Source organism: Mustela erminea, chromosome 19 (assembly GCF_009829155.1).
Source record: "Mustela erminea isolate mMusErm1 chromosome 19, mMusErm1.Pri, whole genome shotgun sequence".
In the NCBI taxonomy this organism is placed as follows: domain Eukaryota; kingdom Metazoa; phylum Chordata; class Mammalia; order Carnivora; family Mustelidae; genus Mustela; species Mustela erminea.
This window is the reverse complement of record NC_045632.1, coordinates 49174563-49195284: the sequence shown is the minus strand read 5'-3', so window position 1 is coordinate 49195284 and position 20722 is coordinate 49174563. Positions and strand designations below refer to the sequence as shown.

At 48.7% G+C, this 20722-nt stretch overlaps 1 protein-coding gene across 1 annotated transcript in view; it reads left to right on the top strand.

Annotated features, from left to right (window-relative positions):
* The window catches only part of CFDP1 (craniofacial development protein 1), a 127071-nt gene that overhangs the window by 100691 nt on the left and 5658 nt on the right, over positions 1-20722 (top strand). The window contains exon 6 of the mRNA XM_032323232.1: positions 16047-16205. Coding sequence (XP_032179123.1) covers positions 16047-16205 — 159 coding nt within the window. The remainder of the gene's footprint in view (positions 1-16046; positions 16206-20722) is intronic.

Here is a 20722-nt window from a genome sequence, read left to right as displayed (position 1 = left end):
CAGATTCTCACTGAGCAAGAGAGAAAATTAGTATCTGCGTAATTCTCTTACCTTCTTGACATGGTTGGTGTGACAGCTGGAGGGAGTGCTCATCTTTTCTGCAACTCAGTTTGCTGCCTGTAGCAACTCTGTACACCTGGCTAATTCTTTCTGGCAGATTCTGACAAGAAGTTCAGTTGGCTGAGTATTGAGTTAGCTCGTTGCTGCAATTCTATTCAGAGTTGGTTTTAGCTTCAAAGCTGGACTCTGATATTGCTTCTGGCTCATAACATAGTGCTGTGAATGACTTTAAAACTAGTCCTCTAAAACCAACCAAACAAAAGCCCCCTGTTCAAGGTAGCCAATGGCAAAGGGAAAAACTCATTTGCCACACACAACAGATCAGGTCTCCTGACCTCATTGTTCCAGAACTGCATTTTCATATAAAATAAATCCAAATACCACTTTTTTAAATTTTACTTATTTATTTGACAGAGAGAGAGATCACAAATAGGCGGGGCGGGGGGAAGCAGACTCCCCGCTGAGCAGAGACCCCCCCCCCCCCCCACAGATGCGCGGCTCAATCCCAGGACCCTGAGATCATGACCTGAGCTGAAGGCAGAGGCTTAACCCACTGTGCCACCCAGGCGCCCCCAAATACCACTTTTGTGTTCTTTTGTTTTCTTTGTAAATTCTGTTATCATGGAGATCAAAAAAGTGGGGGGGCAAAAGATTCGTCAGCATTTCCCTTAATTCTGCCCCTATTTGTGTTTCAGTTAAGGTATCCTAGGGTCACCCTAGTGGCTCAGTTAGTTAAGCTCAGTTCATGATTCTGGGATCCTGGGATCAAGACCCTAGTCGGACTCTTTGCTCAGTGGGGGAGCCTGCTTCTCTCTCTGCCCCTTCCTCTGCTCAATCTCCCTCTCAGTCTCTCTACCAGATAAATTAGTAAAATCTTAAAAAAAAAAAAAAAAAGAGGCATCTTAGCCCAGATTGCAGTTGATGACGAGATCATTGAACATTCTACAGGCTCTCGGGTGGCGCTGAGGCCAGCCTAGGACAAATTCCAAGCTCCTGACAGCCATTCAGGGTCTGCCATCTGTCGCAGTGAACAAATGCTTTTCCTGGGCCGCCTCTGAAGTCCTAGGTTCCATAGAAAACCTAGCCAAGGGCGGGCAGCAGCTCTGAGGTTAGCCAGCACAGAGAACTGTTACTGTAGTAGGTGTCATTATTGGAAACTATTTGTAATGTGTGAAGTTGCTATGTTTTCTTAATATTCATACGTTCTTCTAACAAATATCAGGTGCCTGCCGTGTGCGTTGGCACTGTGCCGGGTGCTTGGGTTCTCTCAGTGAACAAAACACACGCTGGTTCCAGCTTTGTGGAGACTCCGTTCCAGCATGGAGCTAGACAGTACACATGACAACAAACGACACGCTGTGTCAGAAAATGCTAAGTGTTAGGGCGGGAAGGGAAATCTGAGGCAGGGAGAGGATCGGGAGTGTGGGGTGAGGCTGAAGAGTGGGCTAGGACAGTCGGGTGAGCCGAGACTGGACAGCGGTGAGGAAGTAACCAAGACACTGTCTGGGAAGGGGGTGTTGAGGGCCGCTGGGGGCGGCGGGGTTCGAAGGCCTTACACGGTGGCCCGTGCCTGAGGTGGGATGGTGGGGGTAGTCCCAGGAGAGGAGGAGGGCTGACAGGTAAGCACGGCCATGTGTCGTCGCCCTCCGCCAGGATGTGACAGGCTGCTGCAGGCAAGGTCCCCCGCGCGGGAGGGTGTAGCAGGCGGGAGTTCGGGACAGAGGGCTGGGCCACGGGTAAGAAAGACACCACGGGTAGAGGCCTAGAACCGGTATGTAAGCCTTGGGCCTGGATAAGGTCGCTAAGGAAGTGGGTGTAGACTGAGAAGAGCCGTCCGGGCATCAGTGCCCGAGAACTCCCAGGTGCCTTCGAAGAAGCGGAGGTTACCAACCAGACAGGTTCAAACTGGAGACTGTTCTACAGGCCGGGGGACAGCTCTAGATTAAGAAGATCAGCTTTTCTTTTTTTTTTTTTTTTTTTAAAGATTTTATTTATTTATTTGACATAGAGAAATTACAAGTACACTGAGAGGCAGGCAGAGAGAGAGAGAAGGAAGCAGGCTCCCCGCTGAGCAGAGAGCCCGATGCGGGACTCGATCCCAGGACCCTGAGATCATGACCTGAGCTGAAGGCAGCGGCTTAACCCACTGAGCCACCCAGGCGCCCCAAGAAGATCAGCTTTTCTTTGGTTTGAAATTTTTCAAGATGAAAAGTTTGGGGGTGGGGGAAGAAACCAAAATTTGAAATCTCCTTGCTGCCGCAGATGAATTAGCCTCAGAAAAAGAGCAAGCAACTCAAGCACCAGACCCACTGATTTTTCTCTAGCAGCAGCAAGATTATAATTTCTTTCTGGATTTTAGAGCATCTTTTCCAGGACTTACGAGAGTTAAGAGTGGGGACAACAGGAAATCCTGATTATCTGCTCTGTGCCAGGTGCTGTGCTAAGCGTTTTCACGTGCACTGCAGGCATTATTAAAATCTCCTGGATTTCTCTGTCCCAGCTTGTCCCCCTGGCAGATTCCATCTCGTCCTTCAGACACCCCCACCCCCCTCCGCAGCCTTCACGCTCCTAGTGCACTAAGCAGCAGTTTTCTCCTAATGTAATTAGCTGCTTATATATCTGTCTTGCGTGAGAGAATCAAATAAACCCAAGAAGCCTATGTCTCTCTCTCCAGTGGCCAGCAGTCTGGCACACGCAAGGCGCCCAGTGAACAAGGGGTGACTTGATGACGATCTCATGTAATCGTCATGCATCAAGGCAGTTATTATTATCCTCATTTTACTAATTGGTTAGTTACGGCTCAGAGAAATTAACTCGCCTGGGATTTAAAAACAACAAAAATTAAGCGGTAAAGGCAGGTTTCTGCACCAAGTACCAAGCCAACATGCCCCACCATTTTATAAACAGATCCAGACTGGCGCTGGTGATGTGTGGGACTTGGCCATCCCGGCGGTGCTCAGATACGCCGGTGTTCTCATCTCAAGTCTAGATTTCTGGTTTTCCTGCCCACCCCCCCCGCCGCCATAGAATTTCTGTGTGACCGTCAACATAGGGGACGGATTGGGAGTTTCAGTGCATTTCCTGTAGGAAGATGTAGTAAGTACAGACTGAGAAACATGTTGCTCCTGAATGCTTTAAGATAGTCTTAAACCTAGAATTTAGAAGTAAGAGTTGAGGAGGGGCGCCTGGATGGTGCCATCAGTTGAGCGTCTGACTCCTGGTTTCGGCTCAGGTCATGATCTCAGGGTCGCGAGATCGAGTCCTACATCAGGCTGTGTACTCAGCTCAGGGCCTGCTTGAGATTCTCTCCCTCTCCCTCCACCCCTCCCCACCCTCGAATAAATAAATAAATCTTGTTTTAAAGAGTATTAGTTGAAAGAATAGGCAAATCGATAGAGAAAGTAGATTCGTGGTTGCCTAAGCCTGGGGACATGGGGATGACTGCTGATGGGTATGAGGTTTTTTTTTAAGGGCATGACAGAATGTTCTAAAATTAGGTTGTGGTAATGGCTGCATAACTGAATATACTAAGGCCCACCGACTTGCTTACTTAAACGGGTAAATTCTTTAGTATGTGAATTATATCTCAGTAAAGTGGTTTTTTAAAGTATTAGCTCAGAATGAGAAGTGATTGGTCATCAGATTTTCCAGCACTCTGAAAATCCTAGTAAATTTAGTAGCTTCTGTATTTGGCTTATTGGCTCCATTATCTTCACTCTTCAAGGAGACCTCTTCCCCAGTACGTCTGGGTAGTTTTGGGGTTCCGTTTCGGTGTCCTTGCTTGTTTTCGTTTGAGCTGTAGCCTTCAGATGAGCGTGTCCGTGCTTCCTAGGGCCAAGCCTCCTTTCTTCATCTGGGCCGTGAGAACGCACGCAGTCTGCTGAACGAGCAGCCGAGCCTCACAGGGACAGGAAGGGCATCATGAAGCCCCTGTCCATCCCCACACCCCTCCACCCGTCATCCCAGGAGAGGGGTGCAGACTCTCACAGACTGCTCTGCTGACTTGGGGGCAAGGAGCTACAGGTCAGAGCTGTAGTCTTGTTCTGATTTCCTTAGAAATCTCTTAATGCGGGTTGGCCAGCCCTGTTTTAGCAGACCCTCATCTCTCAGCCAGCAGTTGCTAAAGCGCCTTTTTCAGACCTTTTGGCCATTGACCCATGGTGGATCATGGTCATTTGGCACATGCTGTGAGGGGACCCCAGAACACGAAGAAACTGAATTTGTTCAGGGTTCATGTATCACTCATCAGTAGGGTTGGGTCACAGAACCTTGTAGAACAAGCCTCATTTCTGAATGAAAAAGCTGCTCTAGCAACCCTTGGCTGGCAGATAAAGGAAAGAGATGACTTACGCTTTCTCTTGCCTGAGAGATGGAGGGTGGGAATTCTTTTTGGTGGTTAGTGATGCAATGGGTAAAATCTTCCATTTATTAAAGAGAAACTATGTTGTGGTTGTACAGATTGCCCAGCTGTGGTTAGCTTCTATGAAAACCACTGCGTACAGTATAAAGAAAGTTTTCTGCTTTCTCTACCAAACTCCGTGGGAACAGACGTTTCTCTTTGTTGAAATCCGCTGCTCTGCCTTAGCAAAGTGACATCCTGGGCTCGGGTTCAAACAGCCCCATTCTTTTGATCGCCGTGTGCAGGTAATTGCTTCCCAAGGACTCCTAAGCGCTGGACTGAGAGGGTGCCGTGACAGGGAAGCTGCTGATGCTGGTTGCTGATGCTTTTTGAGGACCGGTGGGAGCAGCCCCGGGGAGGTGGGGAGGTTGGAGTTTAAGCCTCTTGGAGTTGCCCATTGAGGTTCACAGGATTGCAGCTTCTGGGAGGCTCCAGAAGGTACCCTGGCTACAGAGTGAGCCAGGAATGTTGCAGACACCACTGTGAGAGAAATCTGGAGTCAGGGCCCCAAGCAGGAGCGCAAACGCTGAGAAATGACCTTTCTTATCACTTCAGCCTCAGCAAGTGAAAGGACCATAAAGCGTACTCCCCTCCAGACAGAACTTTGAGGTGTCAGGAATCTTAGCTGTGTCCAACTTCCATATCTTCGCATTTGGAATGTAGCAGACTTCTTCAGGAGCCGTGGGAAGTTTGGAATGGAGGGGGAGTCATTTCGCAAGACGTATGGTAGCCAGCGCGTACGAGTTTCATTGAAAGCCATGTGGTCGTGTGCCTAGCCATGTCTGTGAGAGGAGCGCAGGTGTGACTCATATTCCATGAAGTCCCCGTGATGTAAAACAAAAGGAATATTTCTGCTCTGAGGACACCCCCACATCCTGAGTCTTTAACCTGATCTCCATCTGGGAGGTGCCCAGGAATTTAACATTTATTTTATGTTGACATCCTGCCATTTTCCTGAGGAGATAGAGACCTGCCTGGGAGGGAAAAAAAGCTGAAAGTCAAAGCAGCGGCAGAATGCTGCGGTTTGGGAAAGCATGCCAAGTCCCTAATCAGCAATTAGCCAAACAAGCCATAATTGAGGCACATTTATCTTCGATGCCCTGTGCTTTGCTTCTCACGGTGGCTGGTTTGAGAGATGTGGCGTTTGCTCAACTATGTTTCCTGATGGGAGCGATCCGGCTGAGTGTGGCTCCTGCCCTCAGACCAGGCAGGTGGTCCGCAGACCCACAGTGGCTTAGCACTGTCACAAGAGAAGCCACCAAGGCTGTCCTTCGGAGAGGGCATTGACTGCTAGCAGCCAGGTCCTGCTTCTGCTTCTTTTCTTTGCCTCTGGCTGCTGTTGGCTGGGAGCCCGTGTAGAGCCAGGATCTGGAAAACACCTGTGCCCTCCTCACTTGAGCTCCCAGGCTCAACTGCCTAAAGAAAAATGTCACTATGGGCTCCCTTAGAAGCTGTATTTAATAATTCCTTTAAAATCCTGCCTCAGAACTGTAACTGGTCTGTTTGTGTTGGTCAATAAATTATTCTTCCCAGCTGTGCCCAATCATACAAATGAAAGCAACAGCAGTTTGCACCTCAGGGGAGAACATCCCCCTCCCCGGCATCGTCCCCATTCCCATTAAACTAAAGGTTTCCACCTTGGAAAGGCAGGCCTTCTTCACTCCCCAGCTGCTAAAAATGATGGAGGCCCTTCCTGGCTCTGCCGTGACCCCCACCATGGGAATAGTGTAAGGAAGGAAGTTGCCGGAGCAGAGGCAGGAAGGGGTGTGGCGTTATCTCCTCCATGGGGAGTGAGATGAAACCACAGGGGGTGGAACAAAGGAGAAAGGAAATTCAGGAGTATCGTTTCCTAGAGGTCTGGTGGGCCAGCCAGAAGGTATTGGTTTTGTTGTTGTTGTTGTTGTTTGCCACTGACTCTGCCACTTAACCCTTAGGCATAGCAGGTCCCCAGACTCTTACGAAGAGTATCCGGGTACCTAAGCGAATGCCTCCATGTTGGCCAGAGATCTCTGTACTCAACCATTGGCCTGTCCAGTTTAGGACTCTGCTGACGATCCTGTAACCCTTGGCCTTTTCTCTAGCTACTGCTCTTCCACTTTTCAGAGACTTTACCGATCCCTTTGAGATTTCCCAAATATTTCTCCTTCAGATAGGATCCTTCACTTTTTCCATCTCAGTCTGTCCTGAGACATTGCCAGGGCATTTATAGAGTGAGGTACCAGAATTAAGTAGCAGTCAGAACTTCCTGAACATCCTGAGAATACTATCCTACGTGTTACACGTTAATTACAGATTTGTTGTAGAAGGGAGAGAATACGTTTAAAAGTGAGGGCTCCGGCAGTCCCCACCTGTCCCAGTGGACCACAGGGAGCATCAGATTCCAGGGCGGACCCACTGCACCCATCACTGGGTGGTGGTGCAGTAAGCAGTCCCCAGCCTCCCCTTCCTGCCTACTTGGCATAAGAAACAGACAAACCCTAACAGAGCAATATTCCATAAGACTGCCAACCTGGGGGCGCCTGGGTGGCTCAGTGGGTTAAAGCCTCTGTCTTTGGCTCAGGTCATGATCCCAGGGTCCTGAGATCAAGCCCCACATGGGTCTCTCTGCTCAGCGGGGCACCTGCTTCCCTTCCTCTCTCTCTGACTGCCTCTCTGCCTACTTGTGATCTCCGTCTGTCAAATAAATAAAATCTTTAAAAAAAAAAAAAAAAAAAGACTGCCAACCTGGACTCCAGAAACTGGCAGTGGCATCAAAGACCAGAAATCAAACAGAAGACAAGGCAGGAGACTGTGCTAGATTAAAATGTAAAGGAGGCTAAGGAGACATCAGATGTAGTGCCTGGAAGGAGGCACGGGATGACTGTCAAGGCCATCTGGAGAGGCAGTGAGGGGAATGTGAGCAGGGACTTTGGACAGCACCTTTGTATCGGTGTCACAGCCTTGCATGCAGTGTGAGGTGTCGTGTTGAAGTGGCATGATGTCTGCAACTTAAAAGTGGTCTCACGCCTCCAAAAAAGAACATTTAAATAGAGAAAGCAGGGGAGGGGGAGAGAGAAAGCAAATGTGACAAAATGTTGATAATGAGCGAATCTAAGCAAAGGGCATTCAGATAATAGTTGTTCTCTGCTTTCAAGTTTTCTGTCAGCGTGACATTTTTCAGACTGGAAAGTTGGGAGTTTCCGCCAGACCACACCAGAGTTGTGCTGAGAGCTGCCATCGCCCACCCCTCAGAAGCCATGGTGGGATGGTCGCTCACGTTCAAGCTCACACTCAAGCTCCCGCTCACCCAGCTGCAGTACAAGACCTTGTGGGTTTCCCAGTAGGTTTCTCTCTGCGTCTTACCTGTGAACTGAGCACTGCAGTTCTCCAAGGAACTGGGCACCAAGGAAGGGTGGCCGGGAGGGAAGGACCTGTTCCTCCTGAACAGTCGTCTAACCTTGACCTTCTTTGAAAGGTCTGCACTAGGCAGATTAATAAAAACAAACAACAATTAAAAAAAAAAAAAAAGGCCCTTCGTGGCAAGAGTCCCAAGCTCACCGAGCTGGCTGGTTTCAGTGGCACAATAGACCAGTAGAGGACTGTTCTTCACAGAGAAAAGGGACATTAACTTTCTCTTGGCGTGTGATGCTAATAAACAGTGCCCAGCAGATCCCAGGAAGAAAAAAGCTTGCCCCAGAAAAAAAGTCCTTTTCATTGTCACTACAGAGCCCCTAACCCCAGTTACTTGTCTCAAGGTGAATGGCCTTGATTACAAGAGGAGACGGTGCAGGTAGAGGAGAACACTTCATGGCTGACTGAAGGGATGGTGCGTCCTCTCCAGGAAGAGCTGTCCATGTCAGGAGAACCACGTCAGCTGGAGTGATTGGCCTTCCAGCATTAGCTGAGAGGCCAGAGCAGGGCACAAGCCGCCTCTGTGCTCCACAGACAAGGAAACAGGAGCTGGAAAGCACTTTCTATAATACATTGTTTCAGAAGAGATGAAAATCCAGGACTTTGCCACCAAAATAACCGGGTTTGTTTCAGAGACCTGTTTTAAAGATGTGGCACAGCTGAAATCAAATCAGACAGACTTGGGGCACCTGGGTGCCTCAGTTGGTTAGGCAACTGCCTTTGGCTTGGGTCATGATCCCAGGGCCCTGGGATCGAGCCCCACATCAGGCTCCCTGCTGAGTGGGGACCCTGCTTCTCCCTCTCCCTCTGCTGCTCTGCCTGCTTATCTCTCTCTCTCTCTCTCTCTGTCAAATAAGTAAAATTAAGAAAAAAAAAATCAGACAGACTTAAGTATACTTCATTCTTGGACTGGTGTAAGAGCAGTAGAATTGAGTGGCAGATCCTGGCTATTTGTGTAAACACTGAAGCTGCTACCATTTGCTGGCCTTTATGTCCCCTTTTGCTGAGAGATGCCACTTCGGTGGGGAAGGAAGGGCTGGCACTGTATCAACGTTAATAATAGATTCAAGAGTACTGACAATTTTCTAGCCACAAAATGTTTAAAATCTTTTGTAACTTCTTGTCTGAGTTAGTATTTTCTACTTTCCTGAGCTCAGTGTCCCATAGAATACTGCCGGCACAGTATTGGGAAGTGAACGCAACTTTAAACCTTCTCCCTATTGTACTGCTGGCTTCCAGGCCGTTTCCCTGAGTGCTCTGGTCTTGGGCTTTGGGGCGACTGCTTAGAGATTTGCACAGGTGAGGCGTGAAACTGGCCCAGGGAATCGGGCTTTGCTTTTCATTCCTACAGATTTCAGCTAAGTCCAAAGAAGGTCTAAGAGAGAACAGTGGTTCCAAGCAGACCACTTGACCGAAGAATCATCAATGCAAACTTTCTTCCCGTTTCTCAGGGAGTAGCATGCCAGTTCCAGACCCATTGTACAGCTCTGGAAAATAGTCCATGTGTGAGTTACCAAAAAAATCCACTCCTGCCTTGTAAACAGATGACAAATACTAAGGAAACTGAGTATCTGTGCCAAAGAATCTTTGTTCCAAATAATTTGCATTTTAGTGGTTATGCAAGTTACGAGACGGAAGGCATAGTGGAGCCAGGCTCTGTGTGCTGAAGTTCTAAGTAAAGGTCAGTAGCGCTTCCCTGTACGTGTGTTGACCCTATCCTTGCTGGTCCACTTCTGCACTACCTTTTCTGGCTTGTCCGTTTAAGTGCAGCATTGACTCTTTGTTACGAAAAAAAAAAAAAAACTCATTTGGATAAGCCCATTGTCAAATCACAGCGATTCAGTTCACTGAACATGTAGTATAGCAAGGCTTCGTGCCACACTGTGAGTCAAGTGGCAATGAGTAAGACACGGGCGCTGTGTACAGGGAGCAGGACAACGGGAAGTGAGAATGCCACCCCCGCCAAATTAGCAATCATAGACGTTATAGTGCGGAACGGCCCCCAGAGGCTGGTTGTCCCCAGCTCCAGCATCAGCCAAGTGGAAAGGACAGGCTGGAGGTCAAAAGCACTGAGTACTAGTCCCACATCTCCCCGTGGGAACTCGGGCAGGTTTCTTAACCTTCTTGGATCTTAGTTGACTCATCTCTGATATATGGAGGTTGAATTAAGCAGCCTCTCAGGCGGTCCCTCTTTTGTGCCCTCGCAGTCTGCGGTTAAAATTTGTCCATATGACAGTCTCCTCTACTACATCGTCGCCTCCAAGCCGGAGATCATGCCTTATATATGTGTGTGTCCCCAGTTCCAAGCACAATGTCTGGGATACAGTCATTTCTCAGTAATCTGTTGGAGGAGTACAATGAATGACGGACTCTAAATTCACTCCCAAACCTAAAATTCTGTTCTGTGGCCGGCTGGGTGCCTGAGGCCAATTTTTTAAAGATCTTGGGGAAAGATGCGCCCCTTTTCCTTGGTAGACAATTGCAGTGTCCTGTCATCCTCCTCTTTTTCCACTTACGTACTTTTCCTGGCTCCTTTCCAGCACCTTTTTTTTTTTTAAAGATTTTATTTTTATTATTTATTTGACAGAGAGAGACACAGTGAGAGAGGGAACACAAACAGGGGGAATGGGAGAGGGAGAAGCAGGCTTCCCACTGAGCAGGGAGCCCAATGCGGGGCTTGATCCCAGAATCCTGGGATCATGACCTGAGCTTAAGGCAGACGATCAAGGACTGAGCCACCCAGGTGCCCCCAGCCCCTCTTGTAAATGAACAGCAGGGTCCAGAGCGTCTTGATGGTGGCTACACAACAAATCGGTTGAGTGAATCTGAGTCCACGCTTATGGGGCTGGAACAAAGACAACAAGTTACTATATCTTTCTGGCAGACTCCACAGGATAGAGTTTATCACTTGGTTGCAGTGAATTTTGTTAAACTTACATTTCTGGTGCTAAAGAGGAGTAGGAGAAGTTTTAGCAAACTATCACCGTAAACTTTGAATTCAGAAAGGAAAAAGATGACTTTATTTTGCCTTTTTTTGTCCCTTTACTTTTTCGAGTCCTGAATCTTCATGTGTGAGGTCTTCATTCGTGTCTAGCGTCAGCATAGAACGTTGGGCTGGGTGCTGTGGAAAGGGAACTGACGATAATTGCTTATTGAGGGATGACTAGACACAATGCGTTAGAAAGAAGGGCTTGGCGCGCCCGGGTAGCTCAGTCAGTTAAGTGTCTGCCTTCGGCTCAGGCCATGATCCTGGGATCCAGTCCCGCATCGGGCTCCTTGTTCAGCAGAGAGCCTGCTTCACCTTCTGTCCTTCCACCTGCTCCTTCTCTCTCTCTCTTTCAAATAAATAAAATCTTAAAAAAATAAAAGAAGAAGAAGAAGAAGAAGTGTTAGTAGGAGCCTCTTTTCACCAGCGTGCCCACTGCCCTCAGCCATGCTCTTGTGGCATGAAAGCCTGCTGCTTAGAGCAGAGGCGGGCAGAGCCCATGCCGCTTGGACAGGCATAGTCTTGGGTCAGTAGAGGACTGTGACCTTCAGGAAGAGGTGGTTGAAATGTCACTGTTACATTGGAAACTAGGCAGCAAAGTGCTGGCCATGTCTGAGTATAACATTATGGATGGAATCTGCCAGTGGGCAAGTAGATGGTACATTTCTATGTACTTTGCCTTGTAACAGGTGGATGAAGAGTCTCCTGAACGAGATACTGTGAGCTTCTGTGGCACAGCACACCACACTTTAGACCCAAGACCAGAAAATCCTTGACTGGGGGCTGGGAATGGTCTGTCAAAGCCTACACTCCGGTCGTACTTTGCCCTCGTAGCTTAGGATCCAGAAAATAGAGAAAACTGGGCTTCTGCTGTGGTGGTGCCTCAAAATGCACCAGTTCCTGCTGACAGCAGAACGGTCTCCCCTGGAATTCTGACCTCCCCGTCTCCACAGCTGCCAGAGGCCTGGGGGAGGCTGGTGCTGATGGCCTCCCTCCTCTCTGGCAGCTCTGGGCAGCGCTGCAGTGCTCTCGGCCGTGCTGTTTCCCAGCCAAGAGAGCCGGCAGCCCTTGCCCAGAAGCTGAGGCTTTCTTGCCTGCCCCAGCTTTCCTGTGTGCCCGATAGATGAACCTTCACGGCAGAGATAGGGCCAAGGTCATGGTAAATGTGCTGTCCAGAAAGCTGTGATGGAGTGATGCCAGGATTGTGCCACGGGAGCCCCATGTGAAGGGGGTGCTGAGTGAAAGCCTGCAGGGACCCCACGTGCCAGGTTCCAGGAAAAATGGGCTCTCAGTCATGATGAGCCTCTACATGTTTTGGCTACTGCTGTGAATGTGTCATTCACTTTGATTTAGCCTCGAATACAAACAAGACAGGTAATTTTGCTTTTGAGACTGTCAGATTAGGAAATCACAAACCACGTTCATGAGCCAGTGAAGGCAGACCTGGAAGCTTTCCCTTAAAGCGTCTGAGCACTGGTGACAATTTGCTGATGTTTAGCGGTGAACAAGACAATGGGGGTGTATGGCTTTTTACTTTTCTGGAGCTGTCTTCACTGCTTTGCAGCAAAAGATCATTTTCTTAGGCTTCTCGAAGTGCTTTGTCAGAAAGGTGGTGTAATTTGGGAATACCATCAGAGCTATAGGCTGAGAGTCGGCAGTGGTGTACAGAGCCTAAGGGGCTGCCCAGGTAAAAGCAGAAATTCTAGATTGTTATGAGCTGATTGGTGAATGAATAGAAATAGAAATTATACCCCTTAGGATCCCCCAATTTAAAAGTGTTCTGAACACCTTTCATTTAAACTACAGAAATCTGATTCTCTGCCTCTGCTTGTTTACGTGATCTGAGTGACATTATTGAGTTCCTGCTGTTGTGCAACTCAGTCCATGTGCTGTAGAGAGATTTGGGGACCCAGAGCTTATGTGCCCTCAGAGAGAGAGGGCACACACAGGAAAACAGTGTTGCTCCTAAGCATCTTATTCGATTCCCTTCAGAGCAGAATCTTAGGTAAGCCTGTTAGTGTAGGTCTTTCACTGGGAACTGTCCTTGGGAAGTAGGCATGAGGAGGTGTAGAGGGAGTGAGTTTGGGAAGGAGGGAAAGCCAATATGAGAGTGTGTTTCCAGGACTGCAAGGCTTCCTTGCAACCAGAACTTCTGAGAAGCATTCAGAGGTCCCCTTAAAATTGCCTGAGTGAGGACAGGAGGCTGGGCTCTGTAGCCACAGCCCCTGTTCTCCATGAGGGTCCTCCAGTGCCATGAATTCCCATCACCTGCCCAGGCAGTGCTTCTGACTTTAGGCAGGGTCAGAGGAGCCCCTGCAGGCAGCAGAGGAAAGCCTCAAGGTGTGTGCTTTTGGTGCATCTTGTCGGCACTGACTCTGAACTTGCACAGAATTGGCCAGTATGGCGGCAGCTGGAATCTGAGTCCTTGAGCGTCTGCTAAGGGAGGGATTGGTGCTGTAATGGGAGAAGGACTGAGTGCAGTAGAAACACCACCGCGGGGCATCTCATCCAGAGATTGGGGCAGGGTCCCAGGAGGCTTCCTGGGGGACGTGCCTCTAGGCTGAGATAAGACCAGATGAATGGGAGATGAACTGTAGGTTCAGGACTGTACGGTTGACGCTTAGATGGCGAGGGTAGATGTGGCGAGGGAAGATCAGGAAGAACTTCACAAGGGAAGGGGCGTAGTCTTCATTGTAAGAGCAAATAAGGAGTCAGGGAAGACACGTTGAAGCAGAAAGACACGATAAGTTTTCTGTTCTAGAAAAATCACCCTAATGACAGTATGTGGAAGGGATGTGAGGGTGAGCAGGTGAGTGAGTGTGGGACAGAAGAGAAGTCAGGGAGACCAGTGGGGAGACTGCAGTTCTCCGGGCGAGAGGCTGTAGCAGGGAGAGCAGGGGACACATCACGAGTTTCTCTGTCAGCTCTCGTGCTCTGTCCTGGTAAATACAGCCTGTGTGCATGTGCGTGTGCATGTACGTGTGTGCGTGTGCGCACATGCTTAGATGAGAGATTGGTGTGGGGAGTGAGTTATCTAGAAACGAATTTTTAGAAGATGTGAACCGAAAGCTCATAGAGAGCCGTGTGGAAGATTGTTAAGCAAACCGGAAGGTAAAATAGCTGTGAGCAAATAGCTCCGAGGAGTTCTAGCTTTGTCGTGAGACGGCACAGGGCACCGGGCTGGGAGTCAGAAAGACCTTGCTTTGTCCTGGTTCCGCGTTTTCTATTGGCTTGACCTTTGTTGTGTCATTTAACCTCTCCGAACTCTGTTTATTCGTCCAGCTCAAAATGAGAATGATGATGCCTGCCTAGCCTGTTCTGAGTCGGCGTGAAGCTAACAACGTGTGGTGGGAAATGCCCACAACAGGAGCAGACATCCTCCTGACCAGCATGATTAGGACGAGGGTGTGGAGTGTCATGGTTCAGTCCCGAGAGTCGTGTGTTCAGTGTGGACACTGGCCTGTTGGCTCACTCAGGGGCAGGAACAGGGCGTCCTTAACTGGCCCTGTGCTGCAGGGAGGTGGGGTCCAGAAGGGGTAGCGGGACACTGGATCCCCTCAAAGGCTCTTCCCGCTGTCCAGAGCTCAGCGGTCTTCCTTCATAGGCCATTGTGAGAGGATGATGAGAAAATCGTGAATAAAGCACCTGGAGAATTACCATCGTAGGCAAGTGAAATGTATTACTATTGATGTTATCAGAAGGCCTTGTGATGCTAGCTCACAGTTGTACACGTTTGACTCTCTTACTTCCCAGGAAAACAGGAAGTCACTTCCAAACTTTCCTGCATAGTGGCATACGACAAATTTTAGTTTCCTAAAGAAACCAAGGACCATGTCCCTTCCATAGTTCTTTCCCCTAATACCACCTTCTTACTAACTAGGTACATTCTGTTTTCCTTATTTTCTTCCTGCATTTAACAATGACTGGAAACATGTGACCTGCCAAGATTTGAACTTGGGCATGTGGAGTTTCTCCCATAGTCAATGATCGTGTCACTAACAAGGGGAAAACAGGCTGTATATTCCCTCGTTTCAGAGTGAGGAATGTTCTCCACCTCCTGGGAAAACCCAGGGTTCTGACTCACAGGAGTGGAAAGGAAACTGACCTTAACAGTCCTTTTGAGATACTGTGACTTTTTGCATCAGTGTTGGGATCTGTTTCTCTTTCTCTTACAAGCATTCCCTGGGGTTTGAGGGCACGGATGATGACTGACTCAGGGTGGCTGGCATTTATTACACCTTTACTCCGTGCCAGGTGCTGTCGTAAAGCACTTGACATAGAAAATACACTGCAGGGGCGCCTGGGTGGCTCAGTGGATTAAGCTTCTGCCTTCGGCTCAGGTCGTAATCTCAGGGTCCTGGGATTGAGCCCCACATCGGGCTCTCTGCTCAGCGGAGAGCCTGCTTTCCCCTCTCTCTCTCTGCCTGCTTCTCTGCCTGCTTGTGATCTCTGTCAAATAAATAAATAAAATCTTAAAAAAAAGAAAGAAAATACACTGCAGCCCTCTGAGTCACTGTTCACTTGGTAGGTGATAGGAAGCCAGAGCAGATGCGGTTCAGTAGCCTGAAGTCACACAGTTAGAGCTGGAATATGAACGTAGGCATGTGATTCCACAGTCGTGTCTGACTCATGCTGTGCTTCTCCCTGCCTGCGAGCACAGACCTGTCCTGCAGAGCATACAGAGGGCTGCAGGGTTTCCTTTCCCTGGGTCCTTGGAGCGGTCAGAGTTGGTGGGCGGGAAAAGTGCATCCGAATTCCGGTCTACCTAGAGTGTTCTCCACAGCAGACAGGAAGTGCCCTACATACAGAAATGGTTTTCATTAAGATAAATAGCCCGAATCTAGGGGACCCCGTGCCAACCAGTAAAAGACATGAATTAAGAGTTTGATAGTTCTGGGCGCCTGGGTGGCTCAGTGGGTTAAGCCGCTGCCTTCGGCTCAGGTCATGATCTCGGGGTCCTGGGATCGAGTCCCGCATCAGGCTCTCTGCTCAGCAGGAGCCTGCTTCCTCCTCTCTCTCTCTCTGCCTGCCTCTCTGCCTACTCGTGATCTCTCTCTGTCAAATAAATAAATAAAATCTTTAAAAAAAAAAAAAAAGTTTGTATGTCAATAAAATAAAGTTTCAATATTAAAAAAGCTTATTTTAAAAAAAAAAAAAAAGAGTTTGATAGTTCTAACGTGGTACGCATTTCATTTTCTTCACTTTCTCCAGGTTAAAAAGATCAAGTGGCATGAGCAGCCTTTTGGGGAAAATCGGAGCCAAGAAGCAGAAGATGAGCACCCTAGAGAAGTCCAAACTGGACTGGGAGAGCTTCAAGGAGGAAGAGGGCATTGGCGAGGAGCTAGCCATCCACAATCGAGGGAAGGAGGGGTAAGAACTAGTAGATTCTGCTGCTCTAAACACTCAAAAAATCTGAAGTAGTCGATTGTAGACAGGCCACCCAGTTTAAATAAGCATGCACTCCTTGTGGCGAAGCGAATTTTGTCAGTTTGTCGGCAAAGCTCTGTTTTAACGTGGGGCTGTGCTCTGGGTGAGGAAAGAGCCCTGTGGCTGCGGTATGGGAACAGCCTCGCTCTCGGGCCGATCATATTTGCCGAGCCGAGCTCACCGAATGACGGGCAGCTCCTGTGCACTGTCAGTCACCTCTTTTGTCACATGTTCACATCTGGCTCGCCGTATCAGCCTTGGCCTGATCAGAGTGATTCGGTCTTCTGAGAAGCCAGACCGGCCCCGGGCTTCCAGAGCAGAGCCAACAGAGTGCCTGGATGTTGTCGTCTTACTGCAGGTTGTTCCTGTCCGTGTCATTGTGGCCCAGGCTGGGGCTCTAACCTGCATGACCTGCCAGCCCTCCCACGGCCCCTGGCTGTCGCTTGCCCCCCTCCTCTTCACTTCGGAATACGAAGAGGCTGTCGATACTCTCTGTAGTCCAGAATATGGAGAGAGGCAGTGTTCAGTGAGCACTTAGGAACCTCAGGAGGAGCTAAGAAGCAAAGTTACTGTAGAACAGGGTCTGTGGCTCGAGGTCATCACTCCCTTCTGCTAACAGTGGAAAATGTCATGTGGCTGTCAGTCTGGGTCCTCCCTGCCCCAGCCCCTCCCCGGGACGGGCTCTCCCTGCAGCACACAGCTCAGCTCCTTTGCCTGCGAATTGGGGTAATGATACTGCACTGGGGGTGAGTGTGAGGCTCTCCTGATAATGTGTGTAGCACGTGTATGACGCATACTTGTAATGCACATGGAGCACATAACATGCTTTGCCTACATTAAGTGGTAGTCATTTGGTTCTATGTCATCTAAGTTATAATGCAGACAGGTGAGGGTTTATTTTCTGGCTCACATTTTTAACTTTGGCTTCGAGGTTATTTGAATGAACTTAGAAGCTGATCAGTATGTGTAAAATTTTTTTCTGTTAAATGACTTTATGGGCTTGGTTCACCATCAGACTTCTGAATCAGTGTGTCAAAGATGGAATGCCACAGGGCAGAGGTAGAAGTGCCAGAGTCCTCTGACGAAGGCCTAGGACAAAACACAGACAGGAGCTGCTGTTACTAGAGAAGGGCTCTGAGGTCTACCCCAGACCTCTTCATCTTTGACTCTGCTCTGGTTGCTCACAGCTCGTTCCTCTTCTCCACGTTTGCCCGATGATCTTAGGCAGCAGGGACCTTAGTGTGTATGACCCTTTATTGGTCCTCTGAGTATTGATTATATGGGTCGGACAATGTTCTTTCTGCTCAGGTTGATAGAGGTCTTATAAAAGTAGGGAGTGGTGCTGTTGAAGATAAGCAGAGCTAATAATATGTAGACTGGAAGAGAAAACAAGATTAAAAGGACATCTGCCCAATGATGAGGACTTTTCAGGCAACGGAAAATCACGTAACTGGGTTCAGGAACTACTAACAGCTTTTAAGTGCCCTGCTTTCCGCACCTTTTCTGAGATTCTTACCCGTACCAGACGATTCGACCCATCTGATTGTGTTTTTCCAGTGTAGATCTGATGACTTCTTTGCTCTGCCTTGGGCTCTTCTCACCTTCCCTCTAGTGCCCGCCCCCACACCTCCACTTACTTGCCTTTCCTGGCTTTTGCAAGAAGATTAAAGGGGCCCAACCCTCCAGGGAACAGGGTGTAGCTCGGGCTCTTACCTCGGCTTAGCAGGAGAATCGTCCTGGGGGGCTGGTTTCAGAGTTGGGGTGACAAGGCCACTCCTACCTAGAGCTGCTGAATTGAGAGTCACAGAGACTTGTATCTTTAACTCACTCCTCGGGTGCTTCTGATGCACAGCCAGGGCTGAGAATCACTAGACTGTAGCTTCGAAATTCTAGCAATGAGAGCAAGAGCTGCCGGCTGAGCCTTTCCAACACATACATAACTAGAGAGCCAAGTTCCAAACCCGGAATGTCAAGAAGGCAAGAAGATTTCTCCGGAGAAGTGTACCCAGTGAGTGCCACAGTGTTGAAGGAAAGGAAGGACAAGAACCAAACCTGTAAGGTCTGTCTGGGCAGAGGCAAGTCAGGCCCCCGAATTCTCTTACACAGATGCCAGCCACAGCAAAGGCACTACCAGAGAGGGGATACTCTGAGAGAGTATGTAGAGAGTCCCAAGGGCATCCCCTAGAGTAAAAGTCCTCTTTGCTGAAGCCAAGAAGCCAAGAAGTGGGGAAGTCATACTTGGTAACATCTCAGCAGAACTCCCTATGAGTGTTGATTGAATTCTGCTGTCTATAAGACCTTTTCACAAGTACCCAAATTAAATTGATCTCTTATACAAGAATTCAAGTCATAAAGGGTGGTAAAAATATTCCTGTTACACAGTCCTGAGTAAAATAAGTTTGGATTGAGAGTAAAAGCTTGTATCGTGCTTTTTATGTTTTGGTATTAACTCCAATTCAGTCAGTGCTAACACATCTTTCCCTTTGTAAGGACCGGATAGAATTTGAAGCGTGTTGGTCAGTGTTGGGTTATCATCGTCCAGGTATTTTAAAGGCAGTTTTGCCATCTTGAAATACACACACAAGCATCTACCAGGTAGAGGGGAGTGCCAGAGGGCTGCAGAAAGGGAAAGGCTGTTGAAGGCAGGACAAGGAAGTCATAAATAGAAAGAAGGATTATTTCAGGTGTGGTCACCTCCATCTGGGGACAAAAGGGTTTTAGTAGGCGGATTACCTCACCTTTCTTTGGAGGAGGAAGGCCCATGTGACATATAACCTTATCGGTGCTGACCAGAAAATTCCTGACTGACCGGTGAAAGGTTACATTCCTGGAGGGTTGAAATTGCAGTGAAGTTAGGTATTAAGTCTGGGTCGACTGACTTGGGATTTTAACCTACGTGACACCATTTGGGGCCTCAGGTTTTTAACAGTTTATAGATGGGGATACTCTTTAGCAATTGGAACGACAAATAAATTTCAATAACAGGGTAACGCCGAGTTCACACAGCATGATCTCATTTATAGAAAAGTCTAAAACAGGCAAAAGTAGTGCATCTGTTGACTCACTTTGTGAAAGAAGCAAGTCACAGAAGAATTCACAGTATAAGTCTATTTATGTCAAGTTCAGAATCAGGCACAGCTAGGCCATGACGTTGAGAGCACAGAACCTTCAAATGCAAGCAAGTTCGCACCTGGCCGGGCTGGCATGGGCGGGAGAGTTAGGCAGGGGCCTCCTCCGGGCTTCCTGCATTCCGTTTCTTCATCTGCCGATGGCCACATGAGCACTTGCTTTATGATGGGGCATTTGCCTTCCCCATTTTATTCACTTTAATCTGTGTGTTACTTTTTTTTTTTTTTTAAGATTTTATTTATTTATTTGACAGAGAACACAGTAGGCAGAGAGGCAGGCAGAGAGAGAGAGAGAGAGAGAAGCAGGCTCTGCACTGAGCAGAGAGCCTGATGCGGGGCTCGATCCCAGGACCCTGGGATCATGACCTGGGCTGAAGGCAGAGGCTTAACCCACTGAGCCACCCAGGCGCCCCTGTGTGGTACATTTTATGGCAAAACTGAATTGACACTGGGGCGCCTGGGTGGTGCAGTTGGTCAGGTGTCCGACTCTTGATTTCAGCTCAGGTCACGATCTCAGGGTGTGAGATCAAGCCCTGTATTGGGCTCTTCACTCCGTGGGGAGTCTGCTAGAGACTTTCTCTCCTTCTGTCCCTCCCCACCCCGACTCGCTCGTGTGCTCCATCTCTCTCTCTGTCTCTCTCAGATTAATCTAAAAAAAAAGAAAACTGCAGTTGAATTTAAATCCTGGCTCTGCTACCAATCTGCCGTGTGCTGTAGCCCATGTCTTCGTCTGTAAAGCAGAAACTCTTCAGTAGGCTACACCTCTCAAGTTTATGATGAGAATTAAATGAGAACAGGAGTTGTCTGGTGTGTGTATAAATATCAGGAGTCCTCTGCTCACTCTTCTTTCTCCCATCTGCCGTTCCTGACCACACTGTCGGGGCGTCACTGCAGATGGGAAGCTGGGTGCCTTATTCCTTTAAATTCCCTCATGATGCCTTCCTGTCAACCCTTCAGGAATGCTTTCCACAGAGGTGACAAATATGGCTTGGGGGCATGTCCTTCCAGCCTCCCTGGCTAGTCCCTCTTCCTTCCCTGGGCTTTTAAACTTGGGAAGTCCCAGGGCTGAGCTCTGGGCAGCCATGTGTCCTTGCATTCCCTGCAGACCGCCCCCGCCCTGCAGAGCTCACTGTTCCGTGGCTTAGGTGCTGCATTCTGCTGATGAGTCCCAGAAAAGCTCTCCCCTGCGCAGTCGTTCCACTGAGCTCCAGACTCCCATACCAGCTGTTGGGTTGACATCTCCATTCGATGTCCGAGACACACAGCAAACTTAGCCTGCAAAACCAAATACTTGCCCTTCTTTCCATGAACTCTCTTTCCTCAGACTTCTCA